Raw genomic sequence first — 23,921 nt, forward strand, 5'->3', positions numbered from 1 at the left:
AGCTGCTTTAAGACGAGAAACCAAGGATGGAACCGAAACACAGCGGTCCCCTCCACCTTCAAAACCGCGCTCCTCATGCACACGTGGTCCCCATCCCCGCGCCGCTTCCCCCAAGCAACGAATGGCACCCCCTCCCGGCCTCTCCCCAGTCCCCGCGCGCTACTTACGGTGGGGACGCTGCGGCGGTAGGGTAGAGCCGACTGGGACAGGCCCTTCCTGGGGAGAGAAGCAGTCTCGGGGTGAGGAGATCCCTACCACAGCGGCCCAGAACCTAACCCCCTCGACCCGCTGCCCACACTCCCTCTTTCCCCCGCATCCCCGGGCCCAGCCCTGCAACCCGTTCACAAACCCGAGCTCACCCGGGAGCATGCATGCGACCCATGATGGCGGCGGCGCGGTACCGAAAAGGAGCGAGAGGGTGGGAGCGCCGTAGGAAGCCTCCCTGCACGTCGGAAGTGACCTCACACGTCCTCGCTTCCTCGCCGGCAGGAGGCGGATCTGCGCTGCGTGTTTCCCGGCGACCGCGTGACTACATATCCCGAAAAGCACTTCAACGTGGACTACACATCCCGGCATGCATCGGTGTTTGAGGCGGTGCTAGGCTAGAGAGGGGTAAAAAAAGAGTCCGCCTCCAGCCTGGGCTGTGGGCTCGTTGGAAGTGCTGCTTGCGCCGAGGTTGTTCAGGTTCGGATGCCGGACTGGGAGTGCGAATGGAACAGATACGGCTGCAGAGGTTGGTAGACTTGGTCCCCGCCCTTAAAGAAGGCCGTTATCTGTGCCCCCGCTGCCCAGCGAATTTGGGCGTCAGAAGTTCAGCCCTACACAATTGTTCTCCCACTCACCAGTGCCAGGCCTTGCTTTGGCACTGGATACCTCAAAGTCTGTCCCTGCCCTTAAAACATTCACATGGGGGAATTCCCTGGTTGTCCAGTGGTTAGGACACCGCCCCCTCATTGCCAAGGGCCTGGGTTTGGTACCTGGTCGTGGAGCTAAAATCTCACAATCTGCACCGCGGAGCCAGAAAAATACATACATACAAAAAATTCGCAGGTACAATACCATGGCGATAAGTGCTACATTGGAAGTAATGGTAGTGGCTGCCGCCTAGCCAAGAGTAACATTTCTTATTTCTAATCCTAATCTTTCAGGGGAGGGGTCACTGACTACGGAGAAGTCAGATCCTGGCCTGTGCGTCATCTCAATGAGGCCCTCCCTGAGGAAAACCATTCCCTTTAAAGTAGTTCTTTTCCCTCCCAACACAGTATCCTATTGGTTATCCTCATAACACATAGTCTCTGTCATTTTCCTTTATTTATTTATTTTTAAAATCCCCTACTCCTTCCCTCTGCCTTCGCTATTGGTAACCATGTTTGTTTTCTATGTCTGTGAGTGTTTCTGTTTTGTAAATAAGTTCATTTGTACTATTTTTTAGATTCCACATAAAAGTGATACCACGTAATATTTGTCTTTCTGTCTTAGTATGATAATCTCTGGGTCCATCCATGTTGCTGAAATGGCATTATTTCATTCTTTTTTATGGCTAATATTCGATTGCATATATAGATATATATATAGATATAGAAACATCTTTATCCATTCATCTGTTGATGGACACTTAGGTTGCTTCCATGTCTTGGCTACTGTAAATAGTGCCACTGTGAACATTAGGGTGCATGTATCTTTTCAAATTAGAGCTTTTGTCTTTTCCGGATATATGCCCAGGAGTGGGATTGCTGATCATATGGTAACTCTATTTTTAATTTTTTAAGGAACCTCCATCCTGTTCTCCATAGTGGCTGCACCAATTTACATTCCTATCAACAGTGTGGGAGGAATCCCTTTTCTCCGCACCCTCTCCAGCATGTATTATTTGTAGACTTTTTGATGATGGCTATTCTAACCGATGTGAAGTGATACTTAATAGTTTTAATATGCATTTCTTTAATAATTAGTGGTGTTGAGCATCTTTTCATGTGCCTGTTGGCCATCTTTATGTGTTCTTTGGAGAAATGTCTGTTTAGCTCTTCTTCCCATTTTTTGATTGGACTGTTTGTTTTCGTTAGAGTTGTATGAGCTGTTTGTATATTTTGGAAATTAAGCCCGTGTCGGCTGCATCATTTGCAAATATTTTCTCCCATAAGTTGACTTTTGATTTGGTTTATGGTTTCCTTTGCTCTGCAAAAGTTTGTTTGATTAGGTCCCATTTGTTTATTTCTATTGCCTTGGGAGACTGACCTAAGAAAATATTGCTATGATTTATGTCAGAATGTTTTGCCTATGTTCTCTTCTGGGAGTTTTATGGTGTCATGTCTGATATGTAAGTCTTTAAGCCATTTTGAGTTTATTTTTGTGTACGGTGTGAGGGTGTATTCTAACTTCATTGATTTACATGCAGCTGTCCTGCTTTCCCAACACCACTTGCTGAAGAGACTCTTCTCCATTGTATATTCTTCCCTCCTTTGTCGAAGATTAATTGACTGTAGGTGTGTGGGTTTATTTCTGGGCTCTCTGTTCTGTTCCATTGATCTATTATGTTTGTTTTTGTGCTTTCATTTTTCCTTTCTAGTTGGCTTGTTTGGTTGTCTGCCTCCAATAAATTTGAACTCTTAGATTGTTCATTGCTCTCACCTCCAGCACCAAGAACAGTGCCTAACTAGGCAGTCAATAATATTTTGAAAGAATGAATCTAAAGAAGTAATTTTTTCCTCATGAAGATGTGTAGACTACAAACTTTATTTCAGGAGGCATAGTAGGAAGAGTAAGATTTGGCAATCTAGACCTGGATTACTGTACATCTGTGTGTGATTTGGATCAAATCACTTTCTTAGTTATACATGAGGTTTTTGAGTACTCAAGCATTGCCAGAATGATTTGCCCTCAGCCCGCTAACTTATCACACTTATGTCTTGTAGTAGAATGATTTGAAGGATATCTGTGATATAACCAATACTAGTGCTGGATTGTTTTGAGAATACCACTCTGGTTTTAAAAAAAAATCATTTTAAAAAATCAGTTGTTAAAAAGACCATACAACTTTTCTAATAAGGATATAGGAATGTTGACTCAAATATTTTTTCATGGTATAGGAATTATAACTATTATTTCAGGGTTTTTTGTTTGTTTTAGTCATGTTTAAGCCCTCCACTAGTTTTCAATTCACTTTATCTGGCCACGTTTGTATATTCAGTAATAATAAAGATAAAATATGATGTGTATAAATTTTAATCAAATGATATTTACCTTCTATTGCCTTTAAATGTGGCATGCTTTTTGGAGAACTTTTTTTTTAAGATTTATTTTTAAAAAAAAGATTTATTTACTCATTTTATATTTTATTATTGCTGCGTTGCGTCTTTGTTGCTGCACACGGGCTTTCTCTGGTTGCGGTGAGCGGGGGCTACTCTTCGTTGCAGTGTGTGGGCTTCACATCGCAGTGGCTTCTCGTTGCAGAGCACGGGCTCTAGGCGCGCGGGCTTCAGTAGTTGTGGCTCGTGGGCTTTAGTAGTTGTGGCTCGCGGGGTCTAGAGCGCAGGCTCAGTAGTTGTGGTGCCCGGGCTTATTTGCTCCGCGGCATGTGGGATCTTCCCGGACCAGGGCTTGAACCCGTGTCCCCTGCATTGGCAGGCGGATTCTTAACCACTGCACCACCAGGGAAGCTCTCTATGTTTAACTTTTTGAGAACTGCCAGTGTTTTCCACAGCAGCTGGCACCATTTTACATTCATTCCTAACAGCAATGTATGAGGGCACCAATTTCTCCACATCCTCACAAACACTTAACTTTTTAAATTCTAGCTATCCTAGTGGGTGTGAATTGGTATCTCAATGTTGTTTTGTATTTCCCTAATGACTGAGATATTGAGCATCTTTTCATGTGATTGTCGGCCATTCTGGAGAAAGTCTGTTCAAAAGTCCTTTGCCCATTTAAAAACTGAGTTTGCTTTCTCTTGAATTTTAAGAGTGCTTTATGTATTCCAGATACCAGGTCCTTATCAGGTATATGTGAATATTCTCTCCCATTCTGTGAGTTGTCTTTTTACTTTATTAATAGTGTCCTTGATGCACAGTTTTAAATTTTGATGAAAACCAATCTGTTTTTCTTTTGTTGCTTGTGCTTTTTGTGACATAAGAAAAGAAACCCTAATTCTAGGTTACAAAGATGTACACCTATGTTTTCTTCTAAGAGCTTTATAATTTTAGTTATGTTTAGGTCTTTGATCCATTTTGAATTAAGTTTTGTATATGTTGTAAGAGTCCTACTTCACTTTTTTGCATGTGGTTATGTAATTGTCTCAGCCCCATTTGTTGAAAAAGAACTATTCTTTCCACATTGATCCTGGCAGTCTTGTCTTTTCTGGATCATGATTCAAGTAAACAAAAAAAACCCCAAATAGAAGTGAAAAATACAATAACCCAAATTAAAAACTCAATGAATGGATTAAACAGTTGAAGAGAGAAGTAGTGAATTGGAAAAGAAGTCATAATAAATTATTCAGAACTGAAGAAAGTTACTGATCCATAGATTTAAGAATCCTAAATAGAAAAAAATAAAGATATCTACACCTAGGCACATCATCATTAATATAGATCAAACAAGATTGGCCCTAAGGTAATAATTGTTGAAGGTGTGTGACAGGATTCATTCATGGAGTTCATTATACTGTTGTCTAACTTTGTCTAAAATTTGCGTGATAAAGTGTTTCAAAACAGTAAGGGTAAAATAAAGTTGTTTTGTTTCTGATACAAACTGAGTTTATCAACCAAAGAAACTGGCTCTAAGTTATTGCTCTTTCATGGTCTCTGGCCCTTGTACATGTTATCTCTAGGATCAGAGAACCACAGCCTCACTGGTATCATTCCAGGATGGAGGTATGGTATTAAGAATCTACATTCTCTGTTCTGAAGATAGTATAGTAATAACCATGCTATAGACATACTTAATATTTAAGTAAATTACCAAAAGCCAGGGACCATACTCACAGAAGCGTTTCGCTTCTATGAAATGGTGATGGGGCTCTAACAAAGTGGCAATCCAGACCTTCCAAGAACCACACTTAGAAGTCAGACACTCTATTTGGACATTTTTAGGGGCAGATCACAGGCCAGTTCTGATATTCAGGATTATCTGAATCTAATAAACTCCTGGGTTGGATGCAAAGAACAGCAACAGTGAGGTCATATCAAAGTCTGGAACCAAAAATGTTAATATGTGGATGAGGAAAGAAATCATAGCATGGGGACTTCCCTGGTGGTCCAGTGGTTAAGACTTTGCCTTCCAATGCAGGGGGTGTGGGTTTGATCCCTGGTCAGGGAGCCAAGATCCCACATGCCTCGCGGCCAAAAAACCAAAACATTAAACAGAAGCAATAATGTAACAAATTCCATAAAGACTTTAAAAATGGTCCACATCAAAAAAAATCTTTAAAAAAATGAAATGATAGCAGAGTTCCTTTGTTCCAGAAATATTTTAATACAATTGTAGTACAGTTATGAAGTCACATTCAATCCACTGAATATATTCAAGGTATTAATAAAAATATTATACATCTTTATTAACTACCTTAACATAATTAAAGTAATTGGTTCTTATAGATGAGACTAACTGCCATATTTATTCATATTTGCATTGCTAGTCAAACAGCATGTAAGTAAATCCATGGATTATGGTAGTGGGGCTTGACTCCTTTTTGATCTGAAGTCTAAGTATCAAATTTAAAGTTTTCTTTTTTAAATGCCACATGAATCCTAGAAAGAACAGTCAACCAATTTAAGGCAAGATATTGAAACTTTTACACAACATTAATTTGAAAAGATAAAAGAATACTTTATCAAAGATCATACATGCCTTAACATTTAGATACCTACAGATTCTTATAAAGGCAAGATATTGAAACTTTTACACAACATTAATTTGAAAAGATAAAAGAATACTTTATCAAAGATCATACGTGCCTTAACATTTAGATACCTACAGATTCTTATAAAGGCAGTAATAAAAACATCAGTGCAAGTTCTACATTGGGTTCCTCAGTAGAGAAAATAATAGGTTCTTTGAGTAAACCATTATTTTCAAATCCCAAAACACTGCAAGGGGAAAAAATTCTTTTGGTGTACGACTTAAGCATAACTTTTTACTCAGTAAAGATAGGTATAAAACACTGTGATTATACATAAAAATTAGTGTCTTGGCTAGTTTGTTTAAACTTTTGTTTCAGATTTACTTTAATGCAAGCTTTAAAAAAATGTTTAAAAAAACATTTAAAAATTTATTGATAGCAAGTAGTGCAAAGAGGTGCCTCTGTCATTTTTTGTTTGTTTGTTTTTGGTAAGGACTGAAGATTAGCGTTCACAAAGAAATAACTTATATTTAAAATATGTTTAACGTATGTGTGTTTTTTTAATGACCAAAGAAGGCACATAATGAGTTAAATTAAGAGAAAGATTACCACTTGTTTTGAACTCTGGTTAACTATACAGAGTGTTTAATATACATTTTTGGATAAAAAATCCATATTTCTTGTAATTGAAAAGTGACATCACATTTTCTAGCTCTACTATTTGTATAAAAGACACTGCTATAACAGATTGCAAACAGGCAGTATACAGTGAGTCCAAGTAACAGTGACCTTTTACTAAGACAGTACTTTTTTTTCTTTTCTTTTTTTTTTTTTTTTTTTAACAGTGGCTAAGTGACAATTCATGGAATGGAATTAGGTCTTAAAAACAAGTGAAAATATCTAGTACTTCACATTTGCAAAGCTACTTACACACTTTAAGGAAATGTTAACTGTATGTGGAAAAAGCAAATAAACAGCGGTGTTTTGATCTGCCTTTTAATTAACTTATTAAATAGACAACACATTTTAATATAAAAAAAGACATTCATATATCATACGGGGTTTCCTACAAGTGGACCATTAGTGTTAGGCACCAAAAATTTCAAGTTTTTTTTTAACCTGTCCCACTGATACATTCTCAACTCTTCTTTGTCTGCTCTGCAGGTATCACCATTTACATTAAACATTTGCACAGTTTATAAAAATTCTGTTCTGGGCAACTGAATCAGAGAATTGTCCTTCCTTTCTTGGTATTTTGCATTGAATGTTTTGTCAGTTATTTCACAGCAACTAGATTGCTACAGTCCCTTACCACTTAAAAGTGAATTCCTATTCTAGCCATGAGAATTAATATTATATATACCTATTTATCCAAACTAAACACAAAATTATGTGTGAAGTTGAATGAATAACTAATAAAAGTGAACCCTGTTCTCAATGGTTACTATAGAATGATTTCAATCATGTCCCTTATGATTCTAAATCTCATTATATTAAGGAAAGTAATTCATGCGAATGTAAAATGTTTACAAAGGTAAGTAAGACAGTGTACAAGACAAACTGTGCCATAAAGGTCTACATTAAAATTTAGTCTGGACCCTAGAGTTCTTGCCCTGGGCCTCTTGTGAAGAGTCTGCCCTACTCGTGGAGTTCTTCTACCGAACAGGAATGGACACTTAAGGGAATATTTTCTCTCGTTTAATGAGGGAGTGGAGTATAGATATATGGAGGTAAAATTACCAAACTTCAGTTCACCCTCCTGAGAATAAATGTAGGATAATAATGGAATGATGGAATATAGTGTACATCTACATTGATGAATCTCATTCAGTTACTGGGCAACGAAAACATAAAACAAATGGCTGATGTTTAAATAACTAATAAGTCACACATATGAAGTACAGAAGATGATCTATCTGTGGGAAAAGCATTAGTAAATTTACATAATTTCTTGTCTTTAGTAAAAAGGGAGTGAAAACTACTTACTATTAAGTCAGGAAAAAACTCAGAATGAAGTGCCAGAGAAGCATATGAAGTTAAGGCACCATTATTTACAACTTCAGTGATTGGCACTTATTCTGAAAAAGGTTTTAAAGACATGAATAATAAAAAGCAATGTTATTTTCCCCTACTTCTATAAACTGCTTAGTAGTTCTTAACATAACTATTTATTATTTGTGCTTTGCTTTTCAGCCCTGTGAATAGCAGCTGCATTTTATGGTAACATCCTGCACCTTTCCTCTCCTTTGGTGTTTGTGAACATACACAGTGGTAAAGGCTGTAAAAGGTGCAAAACAGGAAAACAAACATGCTATGTCTGTGTAAGAAACAATGCAAAATAGATGGTTGAACTGACAATACTATCAGACCACACTAAAGCTATTACTCTGAATTACTCAAGAAAGGATTAACTCCTTCACCAACTCAAAGTCTTTTTCAGGACTTATTATATATTAAGTTTAGGATTTACAGCATTCTATACAATGACTTTAAAACAGCAATGGAGTCAACAAATTCATAAAAGTTAAGTAACTGTTGGTCCAACAGATGTGTTGAAATGCAGCAAGTACATTTACTTTATAATTTCTGTCCAGTATAAAAATATTATACAAAGTTCACGTGTGTCTGCACATGTCTATAACTATTCTTGCTTCCAAAGCTCAGAAATTCACTAGCTTACAAATAGGTTGCTGCAGTCAGCTGATACCATTTAACTGTCTCTTTGCTCAAGTTGAAATCTTTCAAAGGTAGGGTTATTCCACCCAAGAAAAAATTCTCCCGCAGAGATTCTGCACTGAGTACACTTAGCTGAAGTTCTCTCTGTCTTAGGGTTTCTTTGCTATATCCACTGTACACAAGCTATAGCAAAGGCAAAAAGAAACAGCAGATTACAAATTATTTATTTGTCCGGTTTCTAGGATTATTTTACGTAAAAACGTAAGTGAGATTATTAGAGTGACTACAAATAGTGACATTGATTATGACATATCTAGTAGAATATGTCTCATACTTTAGATGCACATTTTGTATTTCAGGAGTCTTGGATTGTATTATCATTCCTCTGAGTGTCTGACAGGAATGCACAAAGCAGAAAATTATTATTAGCTGAAAACTAAAAACATGGTTTTTCTGAAATGGAGGTATGGGGAAGGGAAATCACACGGCAGCCTGCCTTAAGATAATTTAATAGATCATCTTTAAAAGAGAAATGGAAGGAAGAGAATGGAAGAAAAAGAGTAGAAGGAAGCAAGTTGGGATAGTGTAATTGTAACTTTTACAAAAAGTGAGGGATTAAAATTTCCTTTTGTCTTTATTCTGTTGGATTTTATATACCATGAAGTGATAATTTCTGATTATCCATAATTCAGTGCAAAATCACCAATTACAGATGTAGTTTATAGCAAATCTGGAGTGTTGTAAGGTTATTCTCTTTCAAACACCACATGCAACACAATTTTTTTCTTGTCAAGAAAGCCTCACCATAACTTCTGAGCAACATCTCCTTAATCTAGTTCTCACTGTTTGACTAAAAGAACTAAAAAAATGACCACATTTCAGTTTCTTGAAAGTATAACACTAACTAGAAGAAAAGCCAATACTACTTTTTGAGAATAATACCAATTGGTCTTCTCCAAACATTTTACATGCTTTTAAAAAGGGCTGAAAGGGTATTCTGTGGTTTTAATAAATTTATAACCTTGATGAAACTTCAGAATTATTTGCTTCCAAATCTCTATCCAGACATTTTTGTGTGGATATAATGTTAATGTACACAAATAATGTGGTTATTATCCCAAACTAGTAGTTGACTAAGGGTTAGCGCGTTTTAATAGATTAGTAAATTTATAAGTTGACCGTGAGTGGCTCAGCAAAGTCACAGTTCTGCTCCCCACTGTTCAGTGATGTTTCGCTTACTGCTTTCAGTTCAGATCACTCTATTTTACGAGGGTTGTTGACAGACTAAGACAAATTAGAAGGAGGATGATTTTGAAACTACCTCCTATCAAACCAAGGTAAAGGTCCTGAAGATGTTTCAACAGAATAAAGAGGAAGGACATGTGAACTTCAGTTATCTCAAGGGCTGCCACGTAGAAAGAAGAACGGAGCATTTCTGTGTGGTTCCAAGAGGTACAACTGAGACATACAGGTGCAAACTAGAGGGAGTGAAGATTTCAGCTCAGTAAAGGAAATGATCTAAGAGTTGGAGCTGCCCAAAACAAACTGGATGGCCGGGAAGTATTTCAACACAAATTAGACATCCACTTTTTGAAAGGGTTTAAGCACTAGAAGGGTAGTTGAATAATGGCCTCTAAGATCTTTTTAAAGCCTAAGGATCTATGATCAAAGGTTCAATTCTGCATCATTTTGTTAAATACCATTGGACTGCTAGTGGTTTGCCTTACTAGTACAATAAATAGTTCAGCTACTGATAGCTAAAACATTTTAAAGTGTTTAAAATTAAAAATCTCAAAACAAATCTAGGAAATTTTTAGAAATGATTTTAACTTACCATTTCATTGAATGTTGGATTCCTAGTTTTTCGTGAAATTTTGGTTTTACGTTTGGATGTTTTGTGGGTATCTGGAAGTAGGTATGTCTTGACATATGGATTTGGGTCAGCCCCATCTTCAGTAACCTATAAAGAAAAGCATTCCCTTAACAGTAATGTTTCCTACCAAGGTATAGGTTTCCTCTACAATCATCATTATTTGTAATCACTCACAAGATCTTTGATGTGCATCACCATGATGAAAAGAGTGCCATTTCGGTAAGAGACAGATAATTTCACTGCTCCTCCTATTTGGCCTGGAGTAGGACTGAAGGAACCTGCATCTGAAAATATAAATATGTTCATCTTTATTTTATGTTGCTTGCAGTGGTTCAAGCTGCAACAAAAGTTTCTGCTCTAATTCCAGGACCATCACATGTTGGAGAAAAAAAGGTAAGAACCTGGTAGGCCATTGATACACACTTCTTTAGTAATCACACTCCATTAGGAAAATTATGTTTATCCAGAAATCAACTGGCTTAGAAAGAATACCCTCCTCTCATTCTCACTGTTTACAGACAGTAACCCCACTGTCACTACCACATCCATCGAGAAGTTAGACTTGCAGGTCATAGGGAAGTCATGAATTAAAAATAAAGAGAAAAATATTCTCACCGGCAGACCTAGCTACTCCTTCAGCTTTCTCATCACGAAGTAAAGGGTGGAAAAAGGTACAAACAAGATCACACTGAGGTGGAAGAGGAAAAAAAAGACTCATTAATTTAAATATTATGCAGCACGAAAAAAAATATATTATTTTTCAGTTAGGATAGTCACCTCTGCTACATCTGTTGAAGCACTCATCAAACTCTGTAAATAACTGTTTAACTCAATTTTTCTTTTGGCTGCTACATCTTTTATGTGTGTTCTCCCTAGAACCATCCTATTAGGAAAGCTACAAAAGAAAAACAAAAAGGAGTGGAATTTAAATTATTTCATCTGGGAGTATTTATAGAATCAAGTATAATACTTAGAAATATTCTTTTTTTTTTTTTATGTTGGCGGTAGGAGTTTTATTTATTTATTTTTGCTGTGTTGGGTCTTCGTTTCTGTGCGAGGGCTTTCTCAGAAATATTCTTTTATACACTTAAATACAAAGTGGAGTCATAATTCACTATAAAGTAATTTTTGGATTTCTTTTCCAAGTACTAGAGATGAAACAGTTCAAGTATATATTATCCTTTTATGACCTTGGTACAAAACATACATTGCTTTGCTAATATGCATATTTATTACTTATTTCCTACTTATTTCTACTCAAGATTAATCATTCACAAATTTGCAGATCTTATCCTCCAAAATAATCATTATTCAATCAGCCATAGCTATTATTGATACCAGTAAAGTCCACAAATGCCACAGGGCTCAAATCAAGTTCATCTTAACTGCTTATTTTGGTGGCAGTGGAAAAATGAGACTGCACATGGAAATAAACTCTGATACCCACTTTGCTGCCTCCTTATTTTCAAAATCTAGTCTTGAGAAGAACGGGAGCAGTTCAACACAGGACATTTCCTGGTCATTAGCTACCTTAAAAATTGAAGGTTTCCAAAGGGTATCAGATACAAGCCTAAACACTAACATTTTGATTAGTGATCAGTGTGCCTCAGTTTATCGTTTTTCAGAGGAGCTCAATATGGCCATAATAGATTATTCCTGCAGTGATTTAGAAAGCTAGAAAATCCCATATTTTAAGTTTAAGATCTTAATCATTCATTCAAGAAAAACTTAGTTCCTTGTTTATGTCTAGTACTGTGTCAGGCTCTTGTGATACAAAGGAAATTTAGCTGCACACGGTCCATAGTACAGTATCTTACACTAACTTAACACAAAGCTTTTGACCTATACTTGGTAATAGAGAAATTGTTTCCTATAAAACAAGAATAATGTACAAGGATGAGAACATACCCTGGTAACTTCCAAAGTGGAAAAATAATACTGAGCTTATTGTGAAGTTCCTGAAACTCGTCAAATGTCCGGAACACAAATGATGGCTCAAGCTGTCCTTCCCTCAAAATTCGGACTACGTAAATCTGAAAAGAAATCACACCCCTAACACATTAGATTTATAATATAACCTTTCTTGATAGAAAATTTTCAGCTTGACCATTATATGTACCAAGTGCTTTTCACTTTGCAATATATATGTCACCAATAGGAAACAGCAAATATAAAAGTCAAGGTATTTATAGCATATCTAACTACATTCTAAGAGTAACCTTAACTATTGTCTAAATAAATAAGAACTGGAATGTGAAAGTCATTCTATTTCTAGGGTTAGATATAAATGTCCTTCCAAATTTATAAGTGTAGTGCATTTTCAGTGAAAATATTAGCAAGTTAATTCATTTAGGAGAGCAAATGAGAAGGCAAAACTTAGGGCGACTGGGAGATGGGGGAAAACCTGTCTTACTGGATATTTAAACTATCAATATATTATAAAGTACTTTAAAGAGTAAAATGCTGGTGCACAGAGAGTCAGATATATCTGCAGAAGACCAGAAATAAATTCAGGGATATAAACTTACTATATTTAAAGGTGGCATTATAAATCATTGGGGGGAAAGAATGGACTATTCAGTTAAATGGCATCCTAAAATACTCAGTAAACATATAAAACTTTGCTAAGAATAGGTAAAAATCAAAATAGTGAAGTCACTTTTAAAATCTAGCAATTTGTCAAAAATTTAAAGGCTGACGGTGCTGTAAAGTTATCCAACAAAAATATTAGCACAAAAATAACAGCAAAAAAGATGATAATGCTATACTATTGGGAGGGGGAAGCACACTTAAAGATACTGTTTTTGTTCAAAAAACCCAACTTTATGTGCATGTTTTATAATCATCCCTGGAGAGTAGAATGAGAACTTAGATTTTTACTTTACATGCTTCTGTATTGGTTGAGTTTGTTACACTGAGCAAGGTTTACCTTTGAAATTAAAAACAAATTGAAGATAAGGAAGGAGAAAAGCAAAATAGCACCACCCTTTCAGTCTTGTCTCTGAAGAGTATCATTTGTACTTCATGTTTCTGGAGCAAATTTACCAAGAAATAAACACCAAAAAACAATTAGGGATGCCCCAAGTATACTTATTAATTTTTGGACCATCCATGGAAGAAAGAAGTATGAAAAGCACAAATGCTTGAACTTTAGCAGAGTCAATGAAGGAAGTAGGAAAGGACAAAAATAATGCACGCATGAGTCTCTACAGATACAGAACCAAACTTACATAATGTTTATCTGGGTTGTACTTCTTATGATAAGTGAAAACAGAGACTTCTTTGATTCGACCATCTTGTCTAAAGGAGTATGTTTTGGGTGAAAATGAAAGGATGGGCTCATCATTGGAAGGAAGACCAGAAAAACGCAACTGAGCAAGGTTGTGAATGAAGAAGTTAAACTTTGTGGCAATGCTTCCCAAACTTGATTCAATCAGCCTACGAGATAATCAGACAATGTGTTAACATTAAAGTTCATAAGAAAACATTCTCAATTATTTTAACAATAAAAGATGAAAAACACTTTTATTCATTTAAAAATATTGAGTAGATTCTCACTTTGTCAAGGAGTGAGAATCAAAAAGAGAGTCAAAAAGTAAAGGTCAGGGAACCTCACACATAGGTTTTTGCCTTGCTATGGGACTGAATGTTTGTGTCCCCCAAAATTCAAATGTTAAAGCCCCAACCCCACAGGGCCTTTATGGAGTTAGTGTCCTTATGAGAATGACTTTCTTCCTCCTTTTTCTTCTCCTCCCTGCTTCATCTTCAAGCTTGAACCCTCACCAGGAAGCAAATAGGCTGGCACCTTGATCTTGGACTTCCCAGCCTCCAGAACAATGAGAAGACTAATTTCCTTTGTTTAAGCCACCTTGTTTATGGTGTATTGTTATGGCAGGTCAAGCCGACTAATACTTACATGCCTGCTTTATAGTTTTGCCCAGGGGAGCCAACAAATCTCAAAAAACAAAACAAAACCCATCAATACCTAAATTATCAGGATTAGTTTGGAAGGCTATATAAAAGTCAGCTTCCTTCAATTCAATTCAGCCCAGACTCTTGAGACTAGGGAAGTCCAGTCCAGTGTTTTCTACCTCTTCTCCACTGAGAGGAAGAAGGCAAGAGAAAAAGGAAAAAACAGAATATGAGCTCATATGCTCCTCCCTGCTGTGGCATTTAACGAGGTGGTACCACTAGTCTGTGACCAACCTGGTCACCAGACCTTTAGAACATATTTGCCAGGAAGATCTGCTTCTAAAGTAATAATCACAAGTTCAAATGCCACTCATTGGTACATGTGTTTCTAGTACTACATCATATAACAACAATTTACTACAGCAGTGTCCCACAGTTCACTGTTGTAAGCACTTATGGTATCCATGAAAATTTTTATGGCAGATTCCTGAAAAATACATTAGTAGAGATATCATTTTAGAAAAAAACCTTGTATGTGATACTGTAGAAAATATGTTTTGCAGAAATGATTCATAAATGGGATGTTTAGAATTGAAATCATATACTAAATAAAACTTGAGATCATATTTTGAGAGAAGTAAATTTTTTTTTTTTTGGCCACGCCACACGGCTTGCTGGATCTTAGTTCCCCAACCAGGGATTGAACCCAGGCCACCGCAGTGAAAGCGCTGAGTCCTAACCACTGGACTTCCAGGGAATTCCTGAAATAAATGTATTGTTTAAAGTGCTATTGCCGATGCTTCACATTTATTCAGTAAATAAACTTTTGATAAACCTATTTGCTAGTACTATGAATCACAATTTTTTCCTATAATCAGAATTTTGATATATAGCATTTGTTTAAACTAAGGAAAACAAATTAAGGTTAAACAGTGTGTGCCTTCTCTAATATACTTAAATATACCTTACCTAGTAAAGAAAATTGTAGCTTCTGCATCTGTAGTTTGGGGTTGAAGTGCATCTCTAACATATTTCAAATCTTGAATACTTGTAAGTTCTGGTAACCCTGAAGGAATCATCTTTAGAAAGGATAAAAGGTTTGTGAGTTAAATTTTTTAAAAGTCTGTTCCTCACTCCTCCCTAAAAGCTGGCCAAGTAATCAGAAATAAAGCAAACAAACCAAAACAATCACAGTTTTAAAGAGTTTGTTAGTGTTTTAGGGACTAAGTGATTCTCTCACAAATAAGAAAAATCTTGGCCAAGGAGATCAATTTTTGCAAGTCATAGCCAGTTTATGGAATAAACGCTGTGAAATCCAGGTCTTTTGTGTAGTCCTCTGTTTCTACATCAATTTCAGTCACAATAATCATAGGGGGTTTTTTTGGTTTGTTTTTACTTAATATACAACCAGAAAAGCACGGAAATCTTAAAAGCACAGCTTAATGAATGTCCAAAATTTGAACACATCCAGATTAAGACATAAAACATTTACCAGCATTCCAGATGACACTCTCAAGGTCCCTTCCAGTCACTATGACTGCTCATCCCCAGGGTACCCACTCTATCTATCTAGTGACTTATTTTTTTATTTTATATAAATGGTGTCTGGCATATTTCACATGGCAGCAATTTTAAAATATTTCGGTAATAATATGACACTTGAAACTACAATAAATTATATTCCAAAAATCACAAAATACCTATTTTTAGATATTGAAACACAGAAGCATTAATATAAAAGTAATTAAATGCTTGTAAAGAACAGTTACCAGTGAAAGAAGGTTAAGGAAGAGGTTTGTTTGCTTTCTTATCAAGTTGTAGGCTTGACAGCAGAGGTCCACAAACAACTGGAAACGAATGGTGGGCTTTTCACCCCCATTAATGACATACGCCATATCAGAGGTCAGCACAAAAGGAGCCCGATCCCTATTTAAAAAGAAAGTACATACAAAATATTATTTACAGAAGATATTCAAATAAGTGCTATTGCTATTACATGGCTATTGAACTAAAGCTATCTGAGCCATAGCAGTTTCTAAGTGGGTAACTTAGTATCAGGCAGTTCTGAATTTGCATAATTCTTAAAAATTCACATTTCCCCAGGAAAGCCATCATATAATCTCATTATTTAGGTAGAATTAATATATGATATTTCCAAGGTGATATTTATCAATCCACCCACAGCCAAACAGAGATCAAATATTAGTTACAAACAAATATAGAGAAAAAATTTGTACTCGTTGCCATTATATAAATGGGAACATTTCTAATAGGTACCACTAACTAGATAAAATAAAATACACCTTAACTCATTTCAAAGGTTACACACACATACTCATTCTTTCTGCTACATGGTAAAGTCATCTTTTAGAGCCTTTTTCATCCCTAGTTACGCTCAAAGGGAGCTAGCTACAAGGCAAAGAACAGCAAGAAAAAAAGCAAAGTTTGGGGCATTAACTTGGTTTTTTTTGAAGTTGATTTTTTTAAAATTGTAGTTGATATACAATATTATATGTTACATGTATAATATAGTGATTCAGAACTTTTAAAGATTATACTCCATTTATAGTTATAAAACTGGCTATATTCCCTGTGTTGTATATCCTTGTAGCTTATTTTATATGTGTACAAGTATATCCTTGTAGCTTATTTTATATGTAATAGTTGGGGACATTAACTTGTGAAATAGGAAGTGCCTCATATTCTTTAGCAATAATAACAATATTAGTACCTTTTGAAGCTACCAAACATCTGTGCGTGGCCCAAAAACTTTCCAAAGTCAATGTGAAACATGTGTCCTGTGCTTCGAAGCATTATATTGTCATTGTGTCGATCACAGATACCTAAAACATAGGTGGCTACACAGCATCCAGCACAAGAATAGATAAAATTCTCAGAAGCCTATAATAAAGATACAAAATTATCTTAGGAAAAAGATTATTTTTAAAGGAGGCAGGGTAACAAAGATTAAAGTAATTTATCACTCGTTGAAAACACTATTATAATCCACTTTCTCAATAGCTTGTAAACTGGGTTATGGTAGCAGAAGCCAGTTTTTCAAAAGCAAACATCCTTCTAAAGGTGGTTATTGCCCCTTCTCTCTAAGCTTTTGTCTTTCAACAGGTAGAGATCCTGTCAGTCCCTACTTAGGGTACACTCTGCCTTTGAACGTCTTTTAAGCATCATGTTTGTGGAACCCTGCTCTTCACAGGCTCTGCTGCTTACCACAAGTGGTAACATTGGGACAAAGATTAATCTAAATGAATGTTTTTTTCCCCTTTTTGGGCTTGTAGCAATGGCATGTGTAAAGAAAGTAAGCTTGTATCTTTAAACATCCAATAATATAATGAATGTGCCTTGTTGTCCATTTAGTGACTCCTTATGTGTCATCTGCAAGTTTCTCAAAGCTGGAAGACCTTCTTTCACTTTAGTCCTGCCTGTCCTGGGGATTAAATTAATAATATAATATCACACAGAGGATACAAGTTGCATACAATGAGTATTTGTAAAGCAAATACTAAAGCACATGCATTTAGTTTATTCTCAAGATACTACATTTCTGAACAGAACAGTCATATGGCTCTACAGGTCCATGTGATTAATTTTATTCCATAACCCCCTAGAAATCTTTAGTGGTGATGATGACGATAACAGCATATGTTTACACAGCACTTATCACAAAACCAGGCATTGCACTAGTCTCTCTCTACACACACACCAGAGTATATGTGTGTGGGTATGTACATATTAAACTCATTTAAAATGCCACAACAAAACAATGATGTAAATACTATTATTACTGCTATTTTACATATGAGAGAAACAAAAATGGAGAGATTATTTGCCCAAGATCACATCATTGTTAAGTGGCAGAGCCAAGATTCAAAACCAGGCAATGAGATTCCACTATGTTATATTCCCTCTTACTTAGCAAAGCACACAGAAGAGCCAAGTCCATGAAAGCCAAAGTATGTTACTTGACAATTATTTTGGGTCAAATAACTTATTCAGAATCACAGAGCCAATATTACTGTAAACAAATATTAGCTTCTTTCCCCAAACCACAAAGAGTTAAGAAAAGGGAGAGCTCTTAAATAGTGTAAAAGACCAACAAAGAACAAAATTCCTCTACTTTACTTTCATAGGTCAACAGATAGCATTTGTACGTATCTATCTGTAAATATGATACATTAATGATTTGACATAAACTAGGATCTCATTAAAACAGAAAAATACTGTTTTCACAACTTAAACTAAATGACTAGTCACCAGAGCTGGAAAATGAAAGCACTTAAGACCTCTGTAACACATTTTTGACAGTAATTTAGAACACAGAGACTAGCTGATCACCTTTTCATATTCCTCTTCAGAGGGATTGTATTTCCTCAGCCACTCTGCAAGTGGTTTATCTTTAAAGGATCCAGTCACACCATATTCCACTTGGATTTTCCTGAGGGTATCTGAAGCAGGAACTAGCTCCACCATGCCTTTAACAACAAAACATTAAGATATGTGAAAATGTCTCCCCCCCAAATTTATAGCTTTTGATGTTTGACATAAGATACCAGCTAACAATGATCATTTTAAAAAAAATCAACTCTGGCAGCCTATGCTAGAAAATGTGAGAAATCAAAATTATTTTTTATTTTCATAAGTACCCAAGATATAAAACTGAATTTGACTATTTCAGACTTTGTCTATACATCCATTTGCTACCCACACAAAGAATAACAATTTTAATTGCAAACTAGATAATACTGACCTCACCAATAAAGTTACTTACAAGATATATGCTGTCCCATTTTGCACAAAAAACTTTCTCTAGTCATGTACTTGGGCAATATAAGAGTGTTTCAGAGTACATGAAGCCCTTTCAAAGGGAAGAACAGATGAAGATTGTCTTTGTGATATGTTTGAGTCTCAAGTACATGTTTTGTCTTCCTTACTGAAATGTAAATGCTGTGCTTATGTAGAAAAATCTCAAAAATATGTTTTTAAAGACAAAATCCACATAGAGAACTGTACCTTTTGTTTAAAAGAAAGTATTATGCATGTTGAAATATATACATAGTCTCAGAAAGGGAATTCCCTGGTGGTCCAGTGGTTAGGACTCTGCATTTCCACTGCAGGGGGCACGGGTTCGATCGCTGGTTGGGGAACTAAGATCCCGTGTGCCGTGGCCAAAAAAATTTTTAAAAAAAGAATGAAAAAATAGTCTCAGAAAGCTATGTAAGCAGTTATATTTTGGGAGCAGGCTGCCTAGGAGGTGTGGGAGAAAACTAAGATTTACATTCCAATTTACTCTATTACATGCTATATGGATATTTTACTATGTGCGTATATTTTTTATATATTTTAAAAATTAGTTTTATATATTTTAACAAATCAAGGAGATGCACTGTTATCAAAATAAAAGATACAGACACAGAGACCTGCTTTGAAGAAAGGACTGGAAACAACCAAGAAGGCCAAGTCCTCCAGGCCATCCCAAAAGAAAGCATGCAGGGTCAGGCTGTAATCCTAGTAGACTGGTCACACATGGCAGACTGAACTCATTTGGATCCTTTATGTTGTTTTGGTTACATTATCTGGTTTATAGTTCACAGTGACATCCTTTCTCAATGAATACCTGCATCTTGATTCTATGAGTATGTTTAATCAAATTTTTAATATACATACAAATTTCTAATTTCATTATCAAACATACACATGTAGAAATTACTGTGTACAAAACAGTGGATAAACGTTCATAAATATACAAAGTACTACTATCCCCTGAGGGAACTTAAAATTAATCCAGCAGAGAAGATGCAATGTCTGGTAAGTATTAAAGACAACTGCTGAGTCTGGAGAAGGGAGGATTACTATAGACTAAGGTGCTTGTTAAAAACTTCACAGAGGATGTGAATGTGATTTTTCATTTGAAAAATAAGGACACAGTGAGATAACACGAGTGAAAAGCTTTAGCACAGGGCAAATCACAAAGTAAGCACTCAACCATTAGAAACAACATAAAAAAAAAAGGGAGTTGACTGCCTACAAAGTTACATAGAATTCCATAAGAAGAAAGAAGAGTTCAACTATATGAAATAAGTACAGTGACAGAAAAAACTAATCCAGTGAAATGGTAGGCTCTTGTTGATGAATGAGGAATCTTGCTTGATAAAGTGACTTCCATCTTATAAAACTTATTGTCATGCAAGCATTTATTAGGGCTACTCATTGAGTTACTATATAAAACCAGCAAGAATTCTTAAACTGAATTGATTTCCCTTTTTTTGGCCATACTGCGTGGCACGCGGAACTTCCCCGACGAGGGATGTATCCTATGCCCCCTGCAGCGGAAGCCTGGAATCTTAACCACTGCACCACCAGGGAAGTCCCTGACCTGATTTCATTTTGACAAGATAAAGTCTGCACATCCTTACCTATGAAAGGAAAGTGATAAGGCTGAGATCATAGTGTACCAGCACCAGGACCCTTAGAGCAGGTACACTCTGAGCTAAATTCAAGGAAAAAAAATAAAACATAGCTAACATATTTACCTCGATCTCTGCCAGTTGAGAGACATTTGAAAATTACCATCCTTAGATCTAGTCCTTCTTTAAGCCAGATCTTGTCCATAATCTTTATCATTTGTAAAGCTAACATATCTTGCCGAAGATCTTCACCAACCTTGAAATCAAGGAAACAAAATGAAACTTGTACATTTCCAAAAGACTTAATAGATTACATATAATAAAAGGGGGGGATGTGGGGAGGAGGGAATAGTGAAAAGAGTAAAGAATAAGATGAACAGAACCACACTTTTATTCTTCTGCAGCATTCTAGAGAAAGTTACTTAACCTCTTCATGTCTCAGTTTCCTGATCTGTATACTTTAAAAGGTTGGGTTTTATGGTATGTGAATTATGTTCAATTTTTTAAAAGGGCAATATGGAAGATCTTTGTGTTAATCGAAATATTTCATATCTTGACTGTATCAATGTCAACATCCTAACTGCAATATTGTAGAACAGTTTTGCAAGATGTTACCATTGGGGGAAACTGAATAAAGGGTATACAGAATTTCTGTGTAATTTCTTAAAATGAACTACAGTGAACTGCAAACTTCAATCTACAATGATCTCAAATTAAAAGTTTACTTAAAAAAAAGTTAGCTCTCCCCAAATGAATTCTAACTGGATCACATCAAGTTTTCATTTTCTTTTTAAATTGGATAAAATAAGTTTAAAACACAAAATGATGAATACATTTTTGAGACTGGCCAAGAAAATTATGGAAAAAAAGAGGTGATTTGCCTTAACAAATATTACAACATATAAAATTACTGTATTCAAACAGATGATACTGTTTTAAGAAAAGGCAAATACATCAACACAATAAAATGGAATCTAAAACCAGATCTGAGTATATGGGAACTTGCTATATACGTATCAAAGGTGGTTCAAGAGAAGCTATCTTGATGAACCTCCACTAAACGAACTCACTGAATTAACTAAAACTCTCCATTCTTTCTTAAAAATAATACTAATTGTGATCACAACACACAAAACTTTGACTGGTAATAGATTACTCTAAAGTACTCTACTCCTGCTGCTTCCCACAGGTAAGTTATACGTTTCCAAAAAGAGTGCCCCTCTCATAGTTTTGCAATATTGCCCTGCACGTCTCTAGGGCATACCATTTCACCTCCAGGTGAAAGGCATTACCTAGAGCTATGATGTACTAACACTTAACTAGCACGGCCATATACAGCAGCTCTAGCCCAGAGTTGCATTTATTACCAAATCCATTTGGGAACAGTTTATCTCAGTAATAATTTTTCAAGTAGTTATTCAATTTAATTAAATTCTAAATAAACAAAATTACTGTTGCAATTTTGAAAAAGGAATTTGAGAAAAGAATTTTTAAATTACCAAAACACAAAATCACCTTTCTCTGCTCACCTTAAACATGACGTTAATTTCTTCCCCCATTGGATCAGCATTCACCATTGTGACTTTCAGGGGCACAGCATTAGAACTGAAGAAGGAACATGACTACAAATACAATATGTTAAGCATTAGAATGATAACACTGAAATAAAAACTTTAAAAAAATTTTTTTTTGTCCAAGGCATTTCTCCTTTCACTTTTTCCTTTGAATTAGGGCAAATGAAATAGCACATGAACTGCTTCTTAGATTATCTGGCAGAGAAGAGGTATATAAAGACACTTTTTGAAACTTAAACATAACACATTGTCTAAGCAGAGAAGCAATACCTTAAAAACTTGAGACAAAAACCATTAAAAGTTTGAAATATTATGACACTTTAAAAGTGTTATAATCCTTCAACAAAGCACAAAATTTTGTATATGCTTATCTTTCCTCTAAACCAGTATGATTTGGAATGAGATCTCTACTTCTATTCATCGTACTAGTAAAATTAATAATTAGCCATGGGATCAAATAGTGACACTAAATTGAACAATTTCATTAGCAACGATCAAGTCTAATATTAAAATTAAACTGGCTAAAAAACTAATTTAAGAGATCGAGAGCAATTTAAAGGAAACAACACAAAATCCAAAGGGTAAATGTAACCCCCACCCCCACCCCACCTCCAATGACATAATTATACAGCTCAAGCACCCACTCTTATATTGAGTTGGCCAAAAAGTTCCTTCGGTTTTTAAGTACAGATAAAAGACACACTTTTCATTTTCACCAAGAATTTTTTTTTTTTTTTTTTTTTTTTTTGCGGTACGCGGGCCTCTCACTGTTGTGGCCTATATCGGCAGGCGGACTCTCAACCACTGTGCCACCAGGGAAGCCCACCAAGAACTTTTTGAACAACACATTCATCATTTTGTTCCACTACCTTCTGCCATTTTTCAGGCAACTATATAATTCCATCTTCCCATCTTCTTGAGCAAAGAACTGTTCCAGGTGCCTTTTTTTATACAATATTTTTTAATATAAATTTATTTATTTTATTTTTGGCTGCGTTGGGTCTTCATTGCTGTGCACAGGCTTTCTCTACTTGCGGTGAGTGGGGGCTACTCTTCGTTGCGGTGCGTGGGCTTTTCATTGCGGTGGCTTCTCGTTGCAGAGCACAGGCTCTAGGTACCGGCTTCAGTAGTTGTGGCACTCGGGCTCAGTAGTTGTGGATTGCGGGCTCTAGAGCACAGGCTCAGTAGTTGTAGCATACGGGCTTAGTTGCTCCGTGGCATGTGGGATCTTCCCAGACCAGGGCTCGAACCTGTATCCCCTGTATTAGCAGGCAGATTCTAAACCACTGTGCCACCAGGGAAGCCCCCAGGGGCCTTTTACAGTCTTCCAGGGAATTGAAATTTTTTCCACTCAGAGAATTTTGTAAAGACTGAAATAAATGGAAATCCAAAGGTGCAATGTCTGGTGAATATGGTGGATGAATCAGAACTTCCCAGCCAAGCTGTAACAGTTTTTGCCTGGTCCTCAAAGAAACATGCGGTCTTGCATTATCCTGATGGAAGATTATGCATTTTCTGTTGACTAATTCCGGATGCTTTTCGTCGAGTACCACTTTCAGTTGGTCTAATTGGGAGTAGTACTAGTTGGAATTAATCGTTTGGTTTTCCAGAAGGAGCTCATAATAGAGGAC

At 36.1% G+C, this 23,921-nt stretch overlaps 1 protein-coding gene and 1 long non-coding RNA gene across 3 annotated transcripts in view; one reads left to right on the forward strand and one right to left on the reverse strand.

Moving 5' to 3' along the window:
• The first annotated feature begins 603 nt into the window (after window positions 1-603).
• LOC102988135 (uncharacterized) lies at window positions 604-15,251 on the forward strand. The gene is made up of 4 exons (XR_002891060.3): window positions 604-733; window positions 10,517-10,604; window positions 10,714-10,778; window positions 14,156-15,251. It is a non-coding gene; the product is annotated as an uncharacterized lncRNA (long non-coding RNA).
• PIK3C2A (phosphatidylinositol-4-phosphate 3-kinase catalytic subunit type 2 alpha) overlaps window positions 2,208-23,921 on the reverse strand; it is a 116,649-nt gene continuing 94,935 nt past the window's right edge. For both annotated transcript variants that reach the window (XM_007104950.4, XM_007104951.4), the window contains exons 21-33: window positions 22,246-22,338; window positions 20,843-20,972; window positions 18,648-18,784; window positions 17,029-17,198; window positions 16,067-16,223; window positions 15,267-15,376; window positions 13,616-13,823; window positions 12,294-12,418; window positions 11,163-11,280; window positions 11,001-11,073; window positions 10,560-10,669; window positions 10,347-10,472; window positions 2,208-8,695 (exon numbers count right to left, since the gene is read on the reverse strand). In XM_007104950.4, the coding sequence (XP_007105012.1) occupies window positions 8,513-8,695; window positions 10,347-10,472; window positions 10,560-10,669; window positions 11,001-11,073; window positions 11,163-11,280; window positions 12,294-12,418; window positions 13,616-13,823; window positions 15,267-15,376; window positions 16,067-16,223; window positions 17,029-17,198; window positions 18,648-18,784; window positions 20,843-20,972; window positions 22,246-22,338 (1,740 nt within the window). In that variant the 3' untranslated portion in view covers window positions 2,208-8,512. The remainder of the gene's footprint in view (window positions 8,696-10,346; window positions 10,473-10,559; window positions 10,670-11,000; window positions 11,074-11,162; window positions 11,281-12,293; window positions 12,419-13,615; window positions 13,824-15,266; window positions 15,377-16,066; window positions 16,224-17,028; window positions 17,199-18,647; window positions 18,785-20,842; window positions 20,973-22,245; window positions 22,339-23,921) is intronic.

This window comes from Physeter macrocephalus, chromosome 16, assembly GCF_002837175.3.
Source record: "Physeter macrocephalus isolate SW-GA chromosome 16, ASM283717v5, whole genome shotgun sequence".
NCBI lineage: Eukaryota > Metazoa > Chordata > Mammalia > Artiodactyla > Physeteridae > Physeter > Physeter macrocephalus.